We start from the raw sequence: 20,027 nt of genomic DNA, 5'->3' as shown, positions 1-20,027 counted from the left end.
TTTGTGTTTTCAATGCTTTTTTCTATAGCTACAAATATATTTTATATAAAATGTATACAATAATGACTTTCTGCTCAGGGACAAATTCTGTTAATAAATTTTTTTAGGGATTACATTGTTATTTTGTCACATTTTCCAACATTGTTAGGAAGCTGGGGACAGAGAGCAGGGTCAGAAATGTTACATCCTGAAGCACAGAGGGTTTAGGTCTCCAAGAACAGCAGCTTGGCAATACCAGGGCTTGAACCTTCTGATCAATAACGCCTTAGTCTTAATCACTGAGTGTGTGTACTGTTACCTGCAGTGTATAAATCTCCCATGCAGAATGTATCCTTTTGTGTGTCTGGTATAGTAATTCCAAGATTCCTAGAATTTCAAATTCTCTAGATATAATCTCAATATCTAAATTTTACAGATTAAGCATCTGTAGGATTTACTGGACAAACAAGTTAGATCTATGTAGGCACCGGCTCACAGTTTGCAGGGCTTTAGGCATCTGCTGCTAATGTTTTTGGGCAGATATGGAGTTTATGCCTCAAAGGGTCAGAGCAGTTTTGGGGGTACACCGAGGACCTACACAATATTAGGCAAGTTTTCATGTTATGGCTAATTGGTGTATACTGTGTACCACATTACCACCACACAATGCTGTAGTTTACAGATAAACTTCCCTCTGTATACCATACACATTAACAATGTGGGCAAAATATTTATCAGAATTTTCCTAACATTTCAGCCAAAGAATTAGTTTTTCCATGATTCTGTTGACATAAGTACATTTTCACAGAACTTGAGACAGGAAGTCCCAGAACTCTATATTTTTTGTTAAACCACTGTGAAAACTGTAAATATTCCAGTCAATTTTAAAAGCTATATACTTCCACAAAACTGACTTAAGAAGCATAAAACATTCTTATAATAAGCTACTAAAATCTTCTTTGTTATGTTGGTTCACTGGAACACGATCCAAGATTGCTTAAAAAAAATTGTTTATGAAATACAGCTTATTTCATCCCCACACACACACAAACACATATCTATCCATCTACACAAATATACACACAATATTTGTTGTGTAAGGATAAAGGTGTTCATTCTAGTGAATTACTTCATTGTTATTAATTATTGAATAATCTATAATTTGGGAACCTGTTTGCACTTTGCAATTAACCTTGTAAGCAAAAAACTCCTATTAAATATAGTCTAGTCTGTGCTACTGGACATAAATGCACATGCATGACAAATGCCTAAGTCACTGACTCTGTTATATTTTGTATATGAGGCTGTGTTGTTTTGTATTGACTGTTTTTTTTTTCTCAGTTATGTCTTGCTAACAACATAATCAAATCCTTTAGCAAAGAGTAAACCTTCTTCACTGCACTGCTTTTTTTGTTTTATGAGAGGCTGGCAAAATCACATGAAACATATTGTTTAGTCAAGAACATTAGACTTGGACTCAAACCTACACTCAATATCAAATGCACATGTTAGCTCTCTATCTAGTAAATGTTGGAATTCAAGTGCTCTAATTGTTCAAACTGCTGTATACTTGCCAAAGACCCAAACATTTTTTTCCACGTTTTTGTGATAGACTAAATAAATAGATAGAAAATAAAATAATTAACAATCTGCGATATTTAGCATTAGAGCTTTAACAGCAGAATGAATGGTGACACTAACAATAAGGCTCGTTACCTGGAATGCCATTTCTGTTCAGTTCATGTATGAGACAAGACCACTGAAAAATCCAAAATAATTGTGGTTTAAGAAGATGATCTTGAGACATGTTACCTTTGGGGGCACCTGCAGCACTAGCTTGGTGTATACTGCAAGCCAGGGCATCAGGCATAGCAAACATCATAGATAGTTTTTACATAATAGGTAGGAGATAATGATATTGAGGTTATTAAAAGTAACCTTGTAGATTTGTGTAAATTAGCAGAGACCATGCCTGATGCTGTAATATTCTTGGACCTATCCAAATGTAGTGTGGCAATGTATCTTATAGCAGATGATGGTCACTGAACTACTAGATATCCACGTGGGCTTTATAGATAGGAGCTATAATGAATTGACTAATGAATGGTCACACACATGAAAATGGGTTCCCTTTTAAGTCTTCTTCTTAAGGTTGCTCCACCCCCTTGCTGGACTGAGGAGGTTGCTTTTCCACCTTGCTCAGCTGAGAACTTGGTTCCAACCCCCTTGCTTTACTGAGTATCATCCTGCCCCCTTTCCTGGCTGAGGATGTCACATTTCTGTTCCTCTGCAGTGTTTGTTTTTTGTTTTTGTAAAAATAATTTTTGCATTTGCATCTGCCACCTGCTCCTTGGAATTCAATTCAATAGATAATCATTGAAGTTGAAGGTAATCGTGCCAAAGAGCAGAAAGCAGACAACAGGCTAAACCAACCATCTGCTAGCTCACTTAGATGCCACTATATGGAGACTGTTCCCCCAAACTAAACAAAATGTAGAAATACAGTCAAAAACTGACCGGAAATACAGTCATTTCTAGTAGCCTAATTTAAATACAATTTGATCATACATAATGCACAGCCAGAATTTATATGAAACTGTTAAATATTACTTAATTTACACTCAGTGTGTTTATTGATAGATAAATTAATTTATAATATATTGATGTGAAATAAACAAAATTAACATTAATTAAAGGTAGTTCTTATTTATATAGATTAGTCATTTTCAACTGGCAGAGAAAGGGTGTTGCAGTTGTTTATTTTAATAATTTAGGTCAGGAACAAGTACTGAAACAGGTACAGGAACATGTACATGAACAGAATCCAGAGTCTAGATGACCTTATATACCGGGTGGTGCGGGAAAAATGGCAAGATGGCTGCCGACCTCTAAGTAAACGCTATGAAGTTGGGAGTGCGTGCTGCAAAACTCGGAAAATCCCGACAGGTGCCCTCTTACATAACAACTTGCAGTTATCCCATTCATACAATTGAGCAGTTTAGGGTTAGGGGCCTTGCACTGAGCTACCCCTTTAATGAAAGACCCACTGAGAATGTAAACGGACCAACAAATTTCCATAGTCTGTATCTATCTCACATCATTATCTCATTTACTTTACTGTGTGCCTGTATTAATTTCTGCACCTCGCACCTCACCAAGTTAACATGTCAAGCATTTATTAATACTGCTAATATAATAAGTTGTAGTAGTGATGACATCATAATTTTTGTTCATTGACAATTGTTTAATATTACATAAACAGGTACATTTGAAGAACAGAACATACCAGTTCACAAAACATTTTTTTTTGCCTGTGAATCCTCCAGATCTGCTCCTATATTAAAAAAAAAAACTATTAGGCTTGACTTAACAAATATGCTTTCAACTTATACATAAGCACTGAGGCTGAGAGTCTGAGTCCCAAACACTAACTGGAAAGCTATTGCATAAACACAGGCACCTGCTGTAGCTTTCACCATTTAAGGTACCAACAAACAGCCTACAGCCTTTTTGTCAAAATGGGTGGAGTGGATCATTAAAGAGCAGATGTTTGCTTAACTACTGATACCTCAAAGGTCTTCAATTGGTCAAAATAAGTATTTTATAATCACCACAAAAATTTGTTTGGGAGCCACTGCGATGTATCGGGTGATTTGTTCAAATGTAACAAAATGGCTGCTACATTCTGGACATCTGGAGATTATCAACTGCTATAGCGTTGATATTATACAAATGTGTAAGTTTCAAATGAAGTTAATAATCAACACCAATGTTTTTATCACTGCTCTCAGTGCAGTAGAAGGACAGTGGTGGACAGTAAATGTTATTCATTTCTGTCCTTAAGTAGTTTTTTCATGTATCTGTACTTTACGTAAATATTTAAATTTGGGGAGAATTTTACTTTAACGTCACTACATTACAATGTCAAATATCGTAATTGCAAAATCAGTCATTCGTTTTTATTTATGAGTGGATAAACATTTCACTGGTCAAGCACGCAGCAAGCCACCAATCAGGGTCGAGCATGCGCTCTGTTTTGAACTTGTTTTGATTGCTACTTGGTGGTATCTACTGATAACCAACATACAGTTCATTGTCAAATCAACAGCAAGCACAATATTTTGAGACAAATAAATGGTGGAAGAAACTACTAACTGTAACTTGCCACAACACACACACTCCACTCGATTTTTTAGGTAGTCGAAAAGAAGGTTCTAGGCTCATGATCATTTTAATAGATATCTTAATAGATCAGTGTGCTGAGTAACATTACCATTGTAGTCTTTTTACATAAACTGAGTTGATTATGTAAGGGTTTTGTGACAAAAATGATAATTGGAACATTATAGCCATAATAAATCATAGTACTTTGGATAATTAAGTACATTTGAAGGCACTTTTACTTAAGTAAAAGTTTAAAGGGAGCACTTTTACCTGTACTGGAGTAATTTCTTCCCCATTTTATCTCAGCTTTAACTCAACTACATGGTTTTGTACTTTGTACCCCTGAAGAAAAGCCACTCACAGTTACTATATGAGGTGCCTTAAGTTTTTTCATCCCCAAATCGAGTGGATGTAAAATGTGCATTCTTAATAGCCACAAATGTAAGTTATTGCAATTAACCAGCATAGTCAAAGTGCATCAATAAACAGTTCAGTAAGGTGTAGGAGTCAGTATCCAGCATTATATAAGGATAAGACTTTTTTGCCACATGGTCACAGAAATCTTATTAAAATGACATTAACCATAAAAATATGTGCGTGTATAAAAGTGTAGAGAAGATTTTTGTCATAGTTTTATGATTTTTTATTATTTTGCATCTTTTTAATTTTTTTATGGTAGACAAGTGCTTTTTGAAACTGTACTCCACATACCCTGCAGTATCCACATACAATCAGCACATAGGAGATGTTGATTGCTGGTGTTGTTAATTGCTTTATATAATTCCAACAACAGATCAGTCTGTTGTTTGATTGATATGGAAGTGGTGATATGTTGGCTCATCTAAACATGAGACTGAACTGGAGCTGCAACAAACAACTAATTGATAAAATCAATAATAATCGATAAAGAAATTAAATGGACCGAATGCCGTTATCGATTAGTTGGGCTGCTCAAGTTACGGTTTAGGGTGATGGTAAGATAACACAGCCACCTGGGAAAATGATGAACAGTACAGGGACAACAGGCAGCAGGAAAAAGTGTGCGTCCTGTCAACAAGTCATGGGAACATTTTATATTAAACGCAAGGAATTGGAGCTTTTTATATTAAATTTAACAAAGAAAACTCTACCTGGAAATTATGCAAAGCAGAGCTTACCACAGTTAATGCAGAAGCACTTGAAAAGAAAACACACTGGTGTCATGGATGAAAATGGTATAGTTTACTGAACTGCTATTGTGTAAACTGTTGCACTGGATCTGTACTGTGTGTTTTTAAATGTGATGTACTGCGACTTTACTACGTTCAAAATCTTGTTTTTAATGTTTTTATATTTAATTTATGCATATATCATTTAATTATTATACAAAATGTATAAATATATATAAAATGTAGATATAAATTTATGATATATTCTAGATGCTTATATCTTCACAAATTAACAAAATATCTGTGTATGTTTAAAACAAAAATTGTCACAGTGCTGTATTATATTTTATCTAGATTTTTTAAATATGGTTGTCAACTTGCCATCTGCAAAATACAATACAAATATTGGTTGACACAAATTGCTTCACCTTGCATAATCAGATGCTGTTTTTTTTGTTGTGTTTTTTACAGAAAGAAACAACCCAGCATGGGAGAGAAATCCCATGTGCACTACTCAACAAGCAGCCACTATAAGCTTTGAAATAACTAAATTAAAGATTTAGTATGTGTTTGTTGCATTTTTTTAAAATACACTTTTATACATAAATACCCCGAATTAGCGTTTTATAAACAATATATCTATTTAAAAATGTGCTTAAAAAAGATTAATCAGTTAATCGAAAAAATTTGATAAAATATATATTAATAAAAAAATACCCTCAGATTAATCGATTACAAGAATAATTGGTAGCTGCATCTCCAGTGCTAACAAAGGAATGATAAGTGACCATATGTATCTGTATTCCTTCAAGTCTTTAATAGCACACAGTGTTTGCACATAAAAAACATGCAAGGAAAAGAGTGGCAAACCAGTAGTGGAATTTCCCAACAGTATAATGAGAAGCAGATCCCATTCCTAAACAAGATGTCCATTTGGACAATACCTCACTGTGGCCAAATAATAATAATAAAAAAAAATGTTACCAATAAAATATATCTCAAAATGAACGAATAAATTATGTGTAATTTTTTTTTTGTTTTTATAACTAATATGCAGTATACAATTAAAACACATTTTAAATGCTTTTTCACATGTAAAAGCCAAGTTCTTGTGTTCTGTTGGGATTTGCAGGATGGAAGAAAGAAAATAATGCGTTGTGTAGCCAGTATGCAGTGTTTTAAAATTAGTGTTTTATTTTAAGGTCACTTTTATTGTTTTTTTTTTTTATTTAATTCAAGAAATAGAATAAAACATAGCTTAAAAGCTGGAAAAAAAACCAAATAGCTAGAAAAGATACAGTAGGCACATACTTAACATAGTTAAGCAGTCACTCACAGTCCAGAACTTTATATTTTAATGAGTTTTGATCAATTGTTCACTAAAAAACATACAAGCTCAGTTTTCAGGTCTTTAGTTTGATGGTTGCAATACGTAAGCACAATAAACACAACACAATTTGCATTACATGATTTTATTGGTCTTTTGAATACCATTGCTTACAGTTCTTTTAAACCAAAAGTAAGAAATTTGCATTGATTAAAGATTATTGTTTGTAACTGAAATAAAAATTTTGATGCATCATATGCATTATATTTTAATTATGGATTGCTTAATGTGTGTCTTTGGAATTAGAAATAGACAAATCCTCTTTTAATAATATGTTTCCTTTTCCACCCAACCTAAAAAAACAAACAAAACAAAACAAAAATAGTCAACACTTTTAAACATTTTGCTCTATTGATAAAAATATATGTTATCATTTATCTTTATAAAAGTTTTTAGTTATAATAATAAAATGTTTATTAATATGTATTGTATTATTATCTATTTTAAAATAGATCTTAATCCATAAGCTATATACAAAGGTAACAAAATATTTTCATCTCGGAAGTGACTGTTAATGGCACTTAATAAACTCAAGGATATTACAGCTTGTGTTTTCTCATGACTCTAAAGTGCCAAAATGAAAATAATATTTACACCCCTACTTACCTCCAGGGTTTCGTCTAAGTATGTATCTTCTAGTCTCATCATATATAAAGATGAGGAAGGCATATGGAAAGGCACATAACCACCATGATGGTCTAAACAGAAAAAATAGTTATAATAAATCATTTAGTGTAAGTTTTGATGCTTTCCCTATAGAATATAAGATGGGGTTTTTTTTATATATATATTCTGTTTAATGAGTGTGCCAAGGTATATATTTCTCTCCATAGTTCGGTACTGATGCTCACATGCCCATTGTATGTGCTTTCAGCATTAGACCAGGGTCAGCATGTACTGTACACTCTGAAAGGTCTGCAGCTACAATATGCAGCAAACCACGATGCAATGTGTGTTATGAAAACTTTTTATTATAGGCAGCATGTCAAAATTTTTTGCTGCAGTATCTCTTCTCTGAGACAGGCCAGCTTTTACTCTTAATGTGCATCAGTGAGAACTGGGCATCCATGACCCTGTCATAGGTTCACAGGTTATGCTTTTTTTTTAGACCAGTTTTGTTCTGACCACTGCATAAGGGGAACACACCACAAAGCCTGCTGATTTAAAGATGTTCTGACCCAGTCCTCGAGTCATCACACCTTGGCCCTTGACAAAGTCACTCAAAGTTCCTAACACATGCCATTTTTCCATAAGTGAGTGTTGTTGCTTAATGTATCCCACTCCTCGACAGTTGCTGTATCAGGAAAATCAATTTGCTTCAAAGAGTGGTATAAAGTGACTAGAAAAAAATCAAAACTTCCTTAATTTTTTTTTTATTTTACTTGTTCTCGCTTTGTAAAATACAATTAAAATGTTAGTAAAACAAACCTTTAATGCCTTTAAATTAAAAAGTGCAAACTTACTTAAGTGGATACATCCTAAGTGCAATATCCATGCCTGGGCAGTATGACAGGAAAGAAGCCAAAGCTGTCTCCTCCAAAAGCCCAAAAATAAGGATTTTATTGCTAAAAAAAAAAAAAAAAAGGATTTGTAAAACTAGTCATTTTATTATTTGTCAGTATTTAGCAGGTCATTTAAAATTTTAATTTTCATTAAATATGATACGGCCTAAAAGAGTCACATACTTCATTTTTTGTTTTAGAATGGAATTCATCCTTGTCTTGCAGATGATCAAATCAGCCCACTGCACTACCACAATACTCACAAAGAATGCTGTCTGGCATGTGTATTCTACAATTTTTCTGCTCTCAAATGTCTGCAAAATATACAGTACATACATGTATTTTCAGTGAAACAATGCATATATAGCAATCTGAACATTTTATGCATTCTAATCAATCAACTCTTATTTGAAGTACATACCCACTGTTGGCCATAGCTGTCCTCCAGGTCATTTAAATATTTATCATCCCATCCAATCCGCAATCCTATTAAGTATGAGGGCAGGAATCCATTCTCAGCAAGGATTACAAAATAAGTGAAGAAACCTGCAGCTGCTTGCATCATTCCTAAACATAGAAAAGAATGTTGATTCAGTTAAAAATAGTGCTATACAGGTCTAAATGACAAATATCCTTATTATTTTAAATCTAATATACTTTACAGTTTCTTACCAATCTGTCCATAGGCCATACTGATTAGTCTCTCATTCACTAGCTTGTCTTTTTGTGGATTTCTGGGCTGTCTTTTCATGATGTCACTTTCAGCACTTTCATATGCCAGTGAAATAGCAGGTACCTTATTAAAAAAAGAAATGAAAAGGCAAGAATATTTTATGAGCTTCTCTTATGTATTAGTAGATTCTGACACAAACCAACCAATCAGGTTTCATGATGGGAGCTCAATACTAACAATGTTTAAATCCCTGCTGAAATCTAGCCAACCAGTCAATGGTGGCAATTAAAAACTAAATTCAGGGAAAAAAAAGATGTTATTTGATGTTGATGCTCAAAAGTGATTAGTTTTAGAAAAGTGTTAGTTATAGCACCCCCTATTAGGAATTTAGACAAATCACGTTGCTGAGGTACAGCTGTGGGCAAAAGTTTTGAGAATAACACAAATATTATGTCTGCAATTTGCATATACTCCAGGATGTTATGAAGAGTGATCAGATGAACTGAATTAACTGCAAAATCTTTGCCAAGAAAATGAACATCGGCCTAAAAAAACACATTTCCACTGCATTTTAGCTCTGCAACAAAAGGAAAAGCTGACATCATGTCAGTAATTCTCTCATTAACACAAATGAGAGTGTTGATGAGGATAAGGCTGGAGATCACGCTGTCATGCTGATTAAGTTAGAATAACAGACTGGAAGCTTTAAGAGGTGGGTGTTGCTTGAAATCATTGTTTTCCACTGTTAACCATGGTTACTCTAAATAATGTATATGATTCACAGACAGGTTTAACAGCAGGTTTGAGTGCATCTCCACGCACAGTGAGGTAAAGACTTTTGGAGGATGGCATGGTGTCAAAAGGGGCAGCAAAGAAACTACTTCTCCTCAGGAAAAACCTCAGGGACTGATACTCTGCAAAAGGTACAGGAATTAGACTGCTGAGGACTGGTGTAAAGTCATTTTCTCCGATAAATGCCCTTTCTGATTGTTTGGGGCATCTGGAAAAAAGCTTGTCAGGAGAAGAAAAGGTAAGCGCTACCATCAGCCCTGTGTCATACCAATAGTAAAGCATACTGAGACCATTCATGTTTGGGGTTAATCCTCAAGTGGACAAACAAAAAACCCACAAATTCTGACAAACTCTAAGCATTGATTATGCAAGATTATTTATTGATTGCCATCAGTCAGAATGTGACCCAGAGGTTTTTGACAGCATGTCATTAATGAATTGTAGAGGTATTGAAAAAGAAGGATCAACACCGCAAACATTAACTCTTTGCATAAACTTAATGTAATTGCCAATGAAAGCCTTTCACACTTATAAAAATGTTTGTAATTATACTTCAGTATACCATATTAACATCTAACAAAAACATCTAAAAACACTGAAGCAGCAGACTTTGTGTAAATTTATGTTTGTGTCTTTCTCAAAACTATTGACCACGGTTCTGAACTGTGTGGACAAAGGTATTGGGATATCTCAAATTTCCCGCTATATATGGTTCTCCCCTAAACTGTTACCACAAAGTTGGAGGCAACAATTAAATATGATGTCATTCAATGCAGTAGAATAAACTAAATGATGGTCGAACCCCTGCAATTCCTTTTTTTTTTTTTTTATCTTTGACACTAAAGACACTAAAGTGTCCATGCCAGGGTCAGCAGATTTTGTAACAGCTTCTTTCCAAAAGTTGTCAGGACATTCAATAATAAAATGGCTCCCACCCACTTCATGTGGAATCAACAGGCACCTGTTATTGCACACTATAACACCTTATATTGTACATTAGACAACATAATCGCACTGCTCTTTTTTATTACAATCTCACATGCTTAAATATTGGTGTCGAATGTGTTTGTTTTGGTTTCGTTTGCTTGTTCTCCTGTGATCCAAATTTGGTGTTTTTTTTTACAAAAAATGTTATATTGTACTGTATATATATACAGTACAGACCAAAAGTTTGGACACACCTTCTCATTCAAAGAGTTTTCTTTATTTTCATGACTATGAAAATTGTAGAGTCACACTGAAGGCATCAAAACTATGAATTAACACATGTGGAATTATATACATAACAAAAAAGTGTGAAACAACTGAAAATATGTCATATTGTAGGTTCTTCAAAGTAGCCACCTTTTGCTTAGATTACTGCTTTGCACACTCTTGGCATTCTCTTGATGCCTACTTTGAAGAACCTACAATATGACATATTTTCAGTTCACTTTTTTGTTATGTATATAATTCCACATGTATTAATTCATAGTTTTGATGCCTTCAGTGGGACTCATGACTCATAGTCATGAAAATAAAGAAAACTCTTTGAATGAGCAGGTGTGTCCAAACTTTTGGTCTGTACTGTATATATAATATATATAAACTTTTGGTCTGTACTGTATATATAATATATATAAAAGTTTGGTCTGTACTGTGTATATATATATATATATATATATATATATATATATATATATATATATATATATATATATACATACATCATTTTTTTTTAAACATGATTACACTTGTCTGTGATTCTTTGAGTCGAGCCAAACTTTTTAAACCAACTACCTGCATGTCTTCCCTCAACACAGCCATAAACCTCCTCCTTGGTCTTCCTCTTTTCCTCATTCCTGATGGCTCCATCCTCAGCATTCTCCTACCGATATACCCCATGTCCCTCCTCTGCACATGTCCAAACCATCTTAACCTCACCATGTCTCCAAAACTTCCTACATGCGCTGTCCCTGTAATAAACTAATTTCTAATCCTGTCCATTCTCGTCACTCCCAACAAAAACCTCAACACCTTCAGCTCTGCTACCCCCAGCTCCACCGCCTGTCTTTTACTCAATGCTACTGTCTCTAAACCATACAACATCGCAGGTCTCACCACAGTCCTATATATAGATACCCTTCTATCATAAATCACTCCTGCCACTTTTTTACACCCACTCCACCCTGCCTGCACTCTTTTCTTCACTTCTCTAACACACTCTCCATTACTTTGCACTGTTGACCCCAGGTACCTAAACTCCTCCACCTTCTGCACCTCTTTTTCCTGCAACTGCACCACTCCACACACATGAACTCTGTTTTACTCCTATTGACTTTCATTCCTCTTCTCTCCACCGCGTACCTCCACCCCTCAAGGCTATTCTCAGCCTGCTCCATACTCTCACCACAAATAAAAATATCATCCGCAAACATCTTAGTCTATGGAGACTCCTGTCTGACCTCGTCTGTCAACCTGTCCATCACCACTGCAAACAGGAAAGGGCTCAGAGCCGATCCTTGATGCAGTCCAACCTCCACCTTGAACCAGTATGTCATTCCTACTGCACACTTTACTGCTGTCACATTACCCTTATACATGTCCTGCACCACCCTCACAAACTTTTCTGACACGCCTGACTTTCTCACACATTACCACAACTCCTTTCTCAGCACCCTGTCGTACGCTTTCTCTAAATCCACAAACACACAATGCAACTCCTTCTGACCTTCTCTATACTTCTCTAACATTTTCAAAGCAAATAATGCATCTGTGGTGCTCTTCCTCGGCATAAAACCATACTGTTGCTCACAGATGGTCACCTCTTCTCTCAGTCTGGCTTCCACTACTCTTTCCCATAACATTCATGGGCCAACAGTAGCCCAATTTCCAACAGTAGCCCAATTTCCACCGCACCCTGTTGGCTAACGATACCTGTGGTGGTCGTTAGTAACCCGGGCCTCGACTGATCCGCATATTTGATTTGTATTTATATGTGTGTGTGTATATATATATATATATATATATATATATATATATATATATATATATATATATATATATATATATATATAGCCAAAAATTAACTAAAGTATATATATATATATATATATATATATATATATATATATATATATATATATATATATATATATATATATATATAAAATTTAGTTGAATTTGGCTGGACTCAAAGAATCCTTTGCCAAGAATCCTTTTCATTGCCATTGTGTTGCATTTATTGCTGCAAGTAGAGACTGTCTAAATTAAAAAAAAAAGCGTATGAATCATGCCTCTAAACCTAAGTACAACAACAACAACAACAACAACAACAACAACAACAACAACAACAACAACAACAACAATAATAATAATAATAATAATAATAATAAAAGTTTTACCATGTCAGTTCCCAAGTCAATACAAAGTATCGTGACAGTGCCAAGAGGGAGAGGAATGCCAGCAATGATGAAGAGGAGGAAGGGTGAAATCTCAGGAATGTTACTGGTTAAGGTGTAAGCAATTGATTTCTTCAAGTTGTCAAAGATTAGACGACCTAAAGAGAGAGTTTAAATTGATGTTACTCATTTGGCTTAACTGTAACCAAATCTAAAAAACAAGGCATTTGTTACCTTCTTCGACTCCAGTAACAATAGAAGCAAAATTGTCATCCAGGAGAATCATATCAGCAGCTTGTTTAGAGACATCAGATCCAGCAATACCCATCGCTACACCAATATCAGCCTTCTTCAGAGCAGGAGAATCATTAACACCATCACCAGTCACAGCTACAATCGCACCCTGTCAACAAATAATGTAAAGATATTTTTTTTACTACTCAAAAGGTAAAATTCTCACTTTAACAAAAGTAATTAATATATTATTAATTAATAGTTTTAATAATACTAAAATGTATTCATACCAGTCTCTGGCAACCTTCCACAATAATCAGTTTTTGCTGAGGGGACGTTCGGGCAAACACAATCTCATTGTGGTGTTTCAAGACATCATCTAACTGCTCTGCTGTCATTTCCTTCAACTCCGCACCATGGACCACACAGGCCTTTGCCTCTCTGCAAAGAGATCTAGTGTCAAATTACACACTGTACATAATATGCATTTCCCACAATACCATGAAGAAAACATATGTTATAATGCTGTTTATTGACTTCAGCTTGGTATTCAATACAACGATTTCACAGAACATAGTCACAAAGCTAAATCTACTAGGATTTACTTTTTCCTTCTACAATATCTTAGACAGCTAAAGAACAACCACATATTACTTAAAGAAGATGAAACAAGAGGATTTAGGAACATCATGCTGACCCTGATACAGATAATACCACAATAGGGGGACTCATCATCAGCAACAAGAAGACAGAGTACATAATGAGGGATTAGTAGCTGTTGGACTGGTATCAGCTGGAATTGCGAATTGTCTCTTAATATTGATAAGACAAAAGTAATGATTGTAGACTTGAAGAAGACCAGATTGCACCACTCATCACTACTTATTCATGGCTCTCCTATCGTGACAGTGGCACCTATCTTTAGAGCATCATGTCTCTTGCCAAATAATCCCAGCAGCACCTGCATCACCTGCATCACCTGTTCTCACTACTCACATCACTGGTAAAGAATTAGGAATCCATTAGTCCCAAAGACTTTTTAACAGATGGTAAAGACCCAATAGAGTATCATGCATGTCTGTTGTCTGCATGTCTTGTTGTTTTATGTAGCACCAAGGTTCTGGAGGAATGTTGTCTCATTTCACTGTGTACCGCATCAGAAAATAAAAGCTTCTTGACTCTCTGTTTACAAAACAGGACGTTTACAAAACCACAAATGCTGCCTCAGCAAAGCCAACTGAATGATGACTGAGCATTCCTATAAACTTTTTGAATCTTTGTAATCCAGCAGTATGCACTACAGTATCCAAGCCAAGTCCACCAGAGTGTGGAATTGGTTCTTTCTGCAAGCTGTCAGGACCCTAAATAATAAACTGTCTCCATCCCACCTTCTGTAAAATCAACACACTTGTCACACACTTGTCACTTCAATCATTAGGTGCGTCGCCACATTATCTAGTTTTTCCCACTACAATAGCGCATTCTTAAATAGATACTCAGGGTTGTCTGTCAATGGTTCTCTACTGTCAGTTAAATTGCTTTTGCCACAGTTCTTTTTCACTCAGTGTTAAATGCACTCCTTGCCCATATTTACTAAAATCATATTTGATACTCTAGCAAATGCAAAGCATGCAGCTTATAAGACTATTGAGAAACATAATAGATATTGATTAGAGCAAAAAAAAAAAAAAAAAGTTCCAGGTAACCTGTGGTTGACATCTCCAACAGGGATGTTCAGACGAGCAGCGATGTCTTCCACAGTTTCACTGCCTTCAGATATGATACCCACACCCTTAGCTATGGCTTTAGCTGTGATTGGATGATCTCCTGTAACCATGATAACCTGAAAGCACAGGCAAGTATTTCAATATAAGAAAATAATTCTGTAATTGCATTCTTACAAGACGAACTGCATAGTAATTTTATACAAGCTAAATAACCTACCTTAATTCCAGCACTCCTACACTTAGCTACAGCATCAGGTACAGCAGCACGAGGAGGATCAATCAAAGACATGAGGCCAAGAAAGCACAGATTCTCGGTAGTGAAGTTTACCTCCTCTGTGTCAAATTCATAGCCCTCAGGGAACTGTTCATCAGGCAGAAGGAAATGGCAGAAACCTGGAATATAAAAAATAGCATAGTGTATAAAACATACGAGTATATACAATATATGCATACATATACATATCTAAAATATAAACTTTTGCACTTTGTATTTTTTAATTTTCTCACCTAATACCCTTTCTCCAAGGCTCCCAAGCTTGACATAGGTATTTTGGAAAGAGTCTTTTATCTCTTCATCCAAAGGTTGCTCTTTCCCCTGAATCATAATTGTTGAGCACCTGTGCAGAATGCTCTCAGGGGCTCCTTTCATTACTAATATGTGCTTAGTCTCTGTAGTGTTCGGGTTCTTGTGTACTGAGAGCTTATGTATGACAGGTACACTTCTGTTAGGATTAACATTGGGCATCAAATAATCACATATAAAGTTGTTTCAAGGTTAAATCTAAACACCTGGTATTTGTTGGTGGAGTTGAAGGGGATCTCAGCAAGTTTTAGATACTTGTCTCTCATCTCTTTCACTGAGCCACAGCAGAGCTCGATACACTTTAACAAGGCAGACTCTGATGCATCACCAGCTGTATCTCTCTGTAATAAAAGAAAATGCAAAAATGAGAAATGTTTACTTATTTCAGTGATCTTGTTTCTTGCATAGTGATAAATTACCTTTCACAAGTCTTTTAAAGGCACAGACAATATATGAATAAGCAGTTATTACCAAAGGTGACAATGGAACTAAAAGAAACAACAAAATAAATTCATAATAAACAAAAGAACAAACCAAAAACCTTTAAAATTACACATACCTTAAGAATTGGAACTTTGCTCTGGTCACCGAGAAAGACTGCACGGTTGCACAGGCCAGCCACCCGAGCAAGAGAGGACCAAGTGGGAGAGCTTTTGTCAAACGAGGTTCCACTTTGGTCCTCTGTGGTATCTGCTTCATGAATCTGGTTGTCAAACCACATGTGTGCTACAGTCATACGGTTCTGAGTAAGAGTTCCTGTCTTGTCTGAGCAGATGGTGGAGGTGGATCCAAGTGTTTCTACTGCTTCAAGATTTTTTACCAGACAGTTCTTCTTTGCCATACGTTTAGCAGTTAGAGTTAAACACACCTATGAAAACAAAAATTAAAATTATTATAGTTATTTTGGCCACTTTTTGGTTATTGAGCACATTTAATATAGGACCATCATGGAGATTTTACTTACAGTCACAGTAGCAAGCAGACCCTCAGGTACATTGGCTACAATAATTCCAATAAGGAAGATGACGGCTTCAAGCCATCCATATCCAAGAATAATGGACAAGATGAAAAAAGACACACCCAGGAAAACAGCCACACCAGTAATAATGTGAATAAAGTGTTCAATTTCTTTGGCAATGGGGGTCTTTCCACCCTCAAGACTTGAGGCAAGAATAGCAATACGACCCATGACTGTGCAATCACCAGTGTTGATGACAATACCTTTTGCTGTACCTGAAGAAAATAAACTTTATTTAAATACATTTTCTATATCTTTGGTTTAGTCAATGACTGAATCTTTTGTCTATATGTAAATATGTACCTTCTAGGCAATTTGTGGAAAAGAACACAATATTTCTTGTCTCTAGAGGATTTTCATTTGAAAAATCAGGAGTACGGGTTTGTGGCTCAGATTCTCCAGTGAGAGATGAATTGTCCACCTGTATGGGCATATGTATAGATGTACAGTACTTTATCCTCATGTAAGTGTGGTTATGTTGTAGTCTTCTTTACTTTTTAGTTATTGTCCCCAAAATAGTTCTATGGTAACTATGATACATAGGGTAAGTACCCTTTTACTTACATTTGCACAATCATTCACACTTTATTATTGGCAGTCCACCTACTAGCATGTGAACATGGGAAGAACATTCACAGAAACTCTACACAAACCATAACCTGACATCAGGATAGACTCTTGAACACGGGTCGCAATTCATTTCCTTTAAAATGTATGTTCCTTTGGAATATTTTAAGAACTTTATCTTACCTTGCATCCATGAGCAGCAATAATGCGCAGATCAGCGGGAATTCTATCACCACCTTTGATTTCCACTAAATCTCCAAGAACAACCTCTTCAGCATTAATGGATTTTTTCTCACCATCACGAACAACCAGTGCTTGCTGTATGAGGAACATGCACTTTAAATGAAGGCAGAGATATAAACATTTTGTATTCTTTCTTTAGTTTGTTTGTATCTTACATGGGGAACAAGATTCTTGAAAGAGTCCATGATTTTTGAGCTCTTAGCTTCTTGGTAGTATGAGAAGCATCCAGTAATCAACACCACTGTGGCCAGCACAATACCCAAGTACAACTATGAAAAAGGTAAATCTTTTTATTTGATTCAGAATTTTCCTGTATTTAGAAAATATCAATAAAGTACATACAATAAAGGAAATGTAATGTTTCTTACATTATCATTTTCTGGTTCATTCTCAGTAGTAATCTGAATCGCAAAAGCCAGAAAACAAAGAAATGATCCAATCCACAGTAGTGTACAGAATCCACCAAAGAGCTGTTTACAGAATTTGACCCATTCTGGGGTAGTGGGAGGAGGGGTCAGAACATTTGGTCCATCACGTTCAAAAATTTCCTTTGCACGCGAACTTGACAAACCCTTACAAAAATACAAATAATAATAATTTTCAAAAACATATTAGTTTGTGTGTTTTAGCTATTTATTTTAAGATAAATACATGCATGCATCCTTTTAAGTTTTTAGTTAAATTTATTGGGATAAAAAAATGTTTATTAACACAGCACAACAATATTATGTCTTATTACACTGACAATTGAAATGTCTGTCATCCTGGAAGAGACTGCTTTTATTAGCATAAAAAAGTTAATAATAGAACCTTGTAATACATTGCAATATATTACAATGTAATATATTACAATATAATAAAATATTTTATAATATATTACATTTATATATAAATAAATAAAATTGGGGAGGTAAAAGGGGGTAAATACAGCAGCTAGATTTTCCTACAGCATAATGTTCTACTGCTTTAATCTTCATCATTGTATAATTTGTTTTAATTATGTCTTAGATTAAATTCTTAAAAGTAATTCTAAAGTATTATGATGAGGAATTGGTGCTCAATTTTAATAACAGGGTTTTACTGATATGTGAAATGTGTAGCACCCTGTATTTTACACAAAAAAACCCATATTTTTAGATATATAATTTATGGACAAAAATGATACTAGTTAAAAACTTAGCACCATCTTTTTTTTTTTTTTAAAAACCCCAGAAATGACCAAATCTATCATTGAACACATTTCATATGGCACACTAATAATCTTATTAAATGCATTCACTTAAAACTAAACAAATGTCTGTACCAAATGTACGTTCAGTCAAAACACAAATTAATCAAAATAAAAAAGATGGCACAGTTGATTTGAAAGTGATTGAAAACTACAAATATCAAATTGAAAATGGGGGTGTGTGGGGGTGGGAAATAACGAATTGGCACACTACAAATTCCAGGACCTCACTGTAGTGTTTTCTGGAATCATTAAATTATTTATTGATTTATTATTTAATGCTGTGGTCTCTCCACACTTGTGATTTTATTCATTCAAAGTTGTGGCTTCTCCACACATCTCTAGAACTTATTTTGTAGGATAATTATTTTTTAACTAAACATTATTTCAATATATATTTAAATATTATATGAAAATGTAATATTTAAATATTTACTAGATAAAAAAAGAAAATGCATCCACACTCAATTAACTGACTAGTATTAGCATTTTACAACTCTAAATAAATGACCAGACACTCAAACAGAAAATATGTATCCCTGTCACAATCACATGTGAATTCAAAATTCTGAATTAAAGAAATTGTTTATAAGCTTATACAGGTAATAAAACATGAAGATTTTACAATTTAAACTACTTTTTAAATGTTTAGTTGTATGTTCAACTTACCCTGTTAATGTCAGTACCATATTTATTGTGCAATTCATCTAAGGTTAACTTGTGATCATCCTGCAAGGATATATATGTTTAAAACTTATATTAATCAAACAAAACAAAAATCATCATTCCAACATACTTCATTATTCTATTGTTCAATCATATAGGATATTTAAATTGATTGTTTTAAGTATTATTTTTAAGTTCTGTAAACTGTAAAAAATACATAAAGTACAATTCATACCAGATCCACTTCTTTCTTAAGTTCATTTATGTCCTTCCTCTTCTTTTTCTCCCCTACTTCTGAACTTGCTGCCTGCATGTACCTGTCATTTCCTGTCTGCACAAAATGTTTAAAAGTTTAAAATTAAAAATAGCAATGCCCAGTTTAAAATATAGCATAAAATATAACAAAAGCAAAAATGTAATTTAAAGTACATAATACACTTACCCCTAACCCCATTCTGAGTTTATGTCTATTAACTGATAAAAGTATGCATCTGTACAAACCAGGGAGAGAAACCTTTATATGTTAGCTGTTCAGCATTCTAAAAGGGAGGAGTTTGGAACATAACTAGAGGTAAGTTATTTTAATTCCTCCATGGCAACAAACAGTTTCCCAAAACATCTGGGAAAGTGTTTGTGGAAAAGTTAAAGTATTGTAGATACACAAAGTGTCCATACTGGTAGGTAATTTAAACTCTTCACGTGTGTTGACATAGTAATACATACCAATATAACCCAC

At 34.6% G+C, this 20,027-nt stretch overlaps 1 protein-coding gene across 1 annotated transcript; it reads right to left on the bottom strand.

Annotated features, from left to right (window-relative positions):
• Positions 1-6,747: 6,747 nt before the first annotated feature.
• Positions 6,748-19,825, bottom strand: LOC310715683 (sodium/potassium-transporting ATPase subunit alpha-1-like). Its single transcript, XM_083522292.1, has 22 exons — positions 19,734-19,825; positions 19,527-19,622; positions 19,295-19,354; positions 17,766-17,969; positions 17,553-17,666; positions 17,338-17,472; positions 16,891-17,008; positions 16,534-16,802; positions 16,129-16,437; positions 15,776-15,910; positions 15,494-15,686; positions 15,204-15,379; positions 14,966-15,102; positions 13,550-13,700; positions 13,260-13,428; positions 13,029-13,183; positions 8,853-8,976; positions 8,602-8,747; positions 8,364-8,494; positions 8,142-8,243; positions 7,285-7,376; positions 6,748-6,971 (listed from the first exon to the last, which is right to left on the bottom strand). The coding sequence occupies exons 1-22, from the start codon at positions 19,743-19,745 to the stop codon at positions 6,943-6,945; spliced, it is 3,057 nt and encodes a 1,018-aa protein (XP_083378418.1). The 5' UTR covers positions 19,746-19,825; the 3' UTR covers positions 6,748-6,942.
• Positions 19,826-20,027: the final 202 nt, after the last annotated feature.

This window comes from Silurus aristotelis (assembly GCF_946808225.1).
Source record: "Silurus aristotelis genome assembly, chromosome: 20".
NCBI classification, from domain to species: domain Eukaryota; kingdom Metazoa; phylum Chordata; class Actinopteri; order Siluriformes; family Siluridae; genus Silurus; species Silurus aristotelis.
This window is presented reverse-complemented; position numbering and strand designations above follow the sequence as displayed.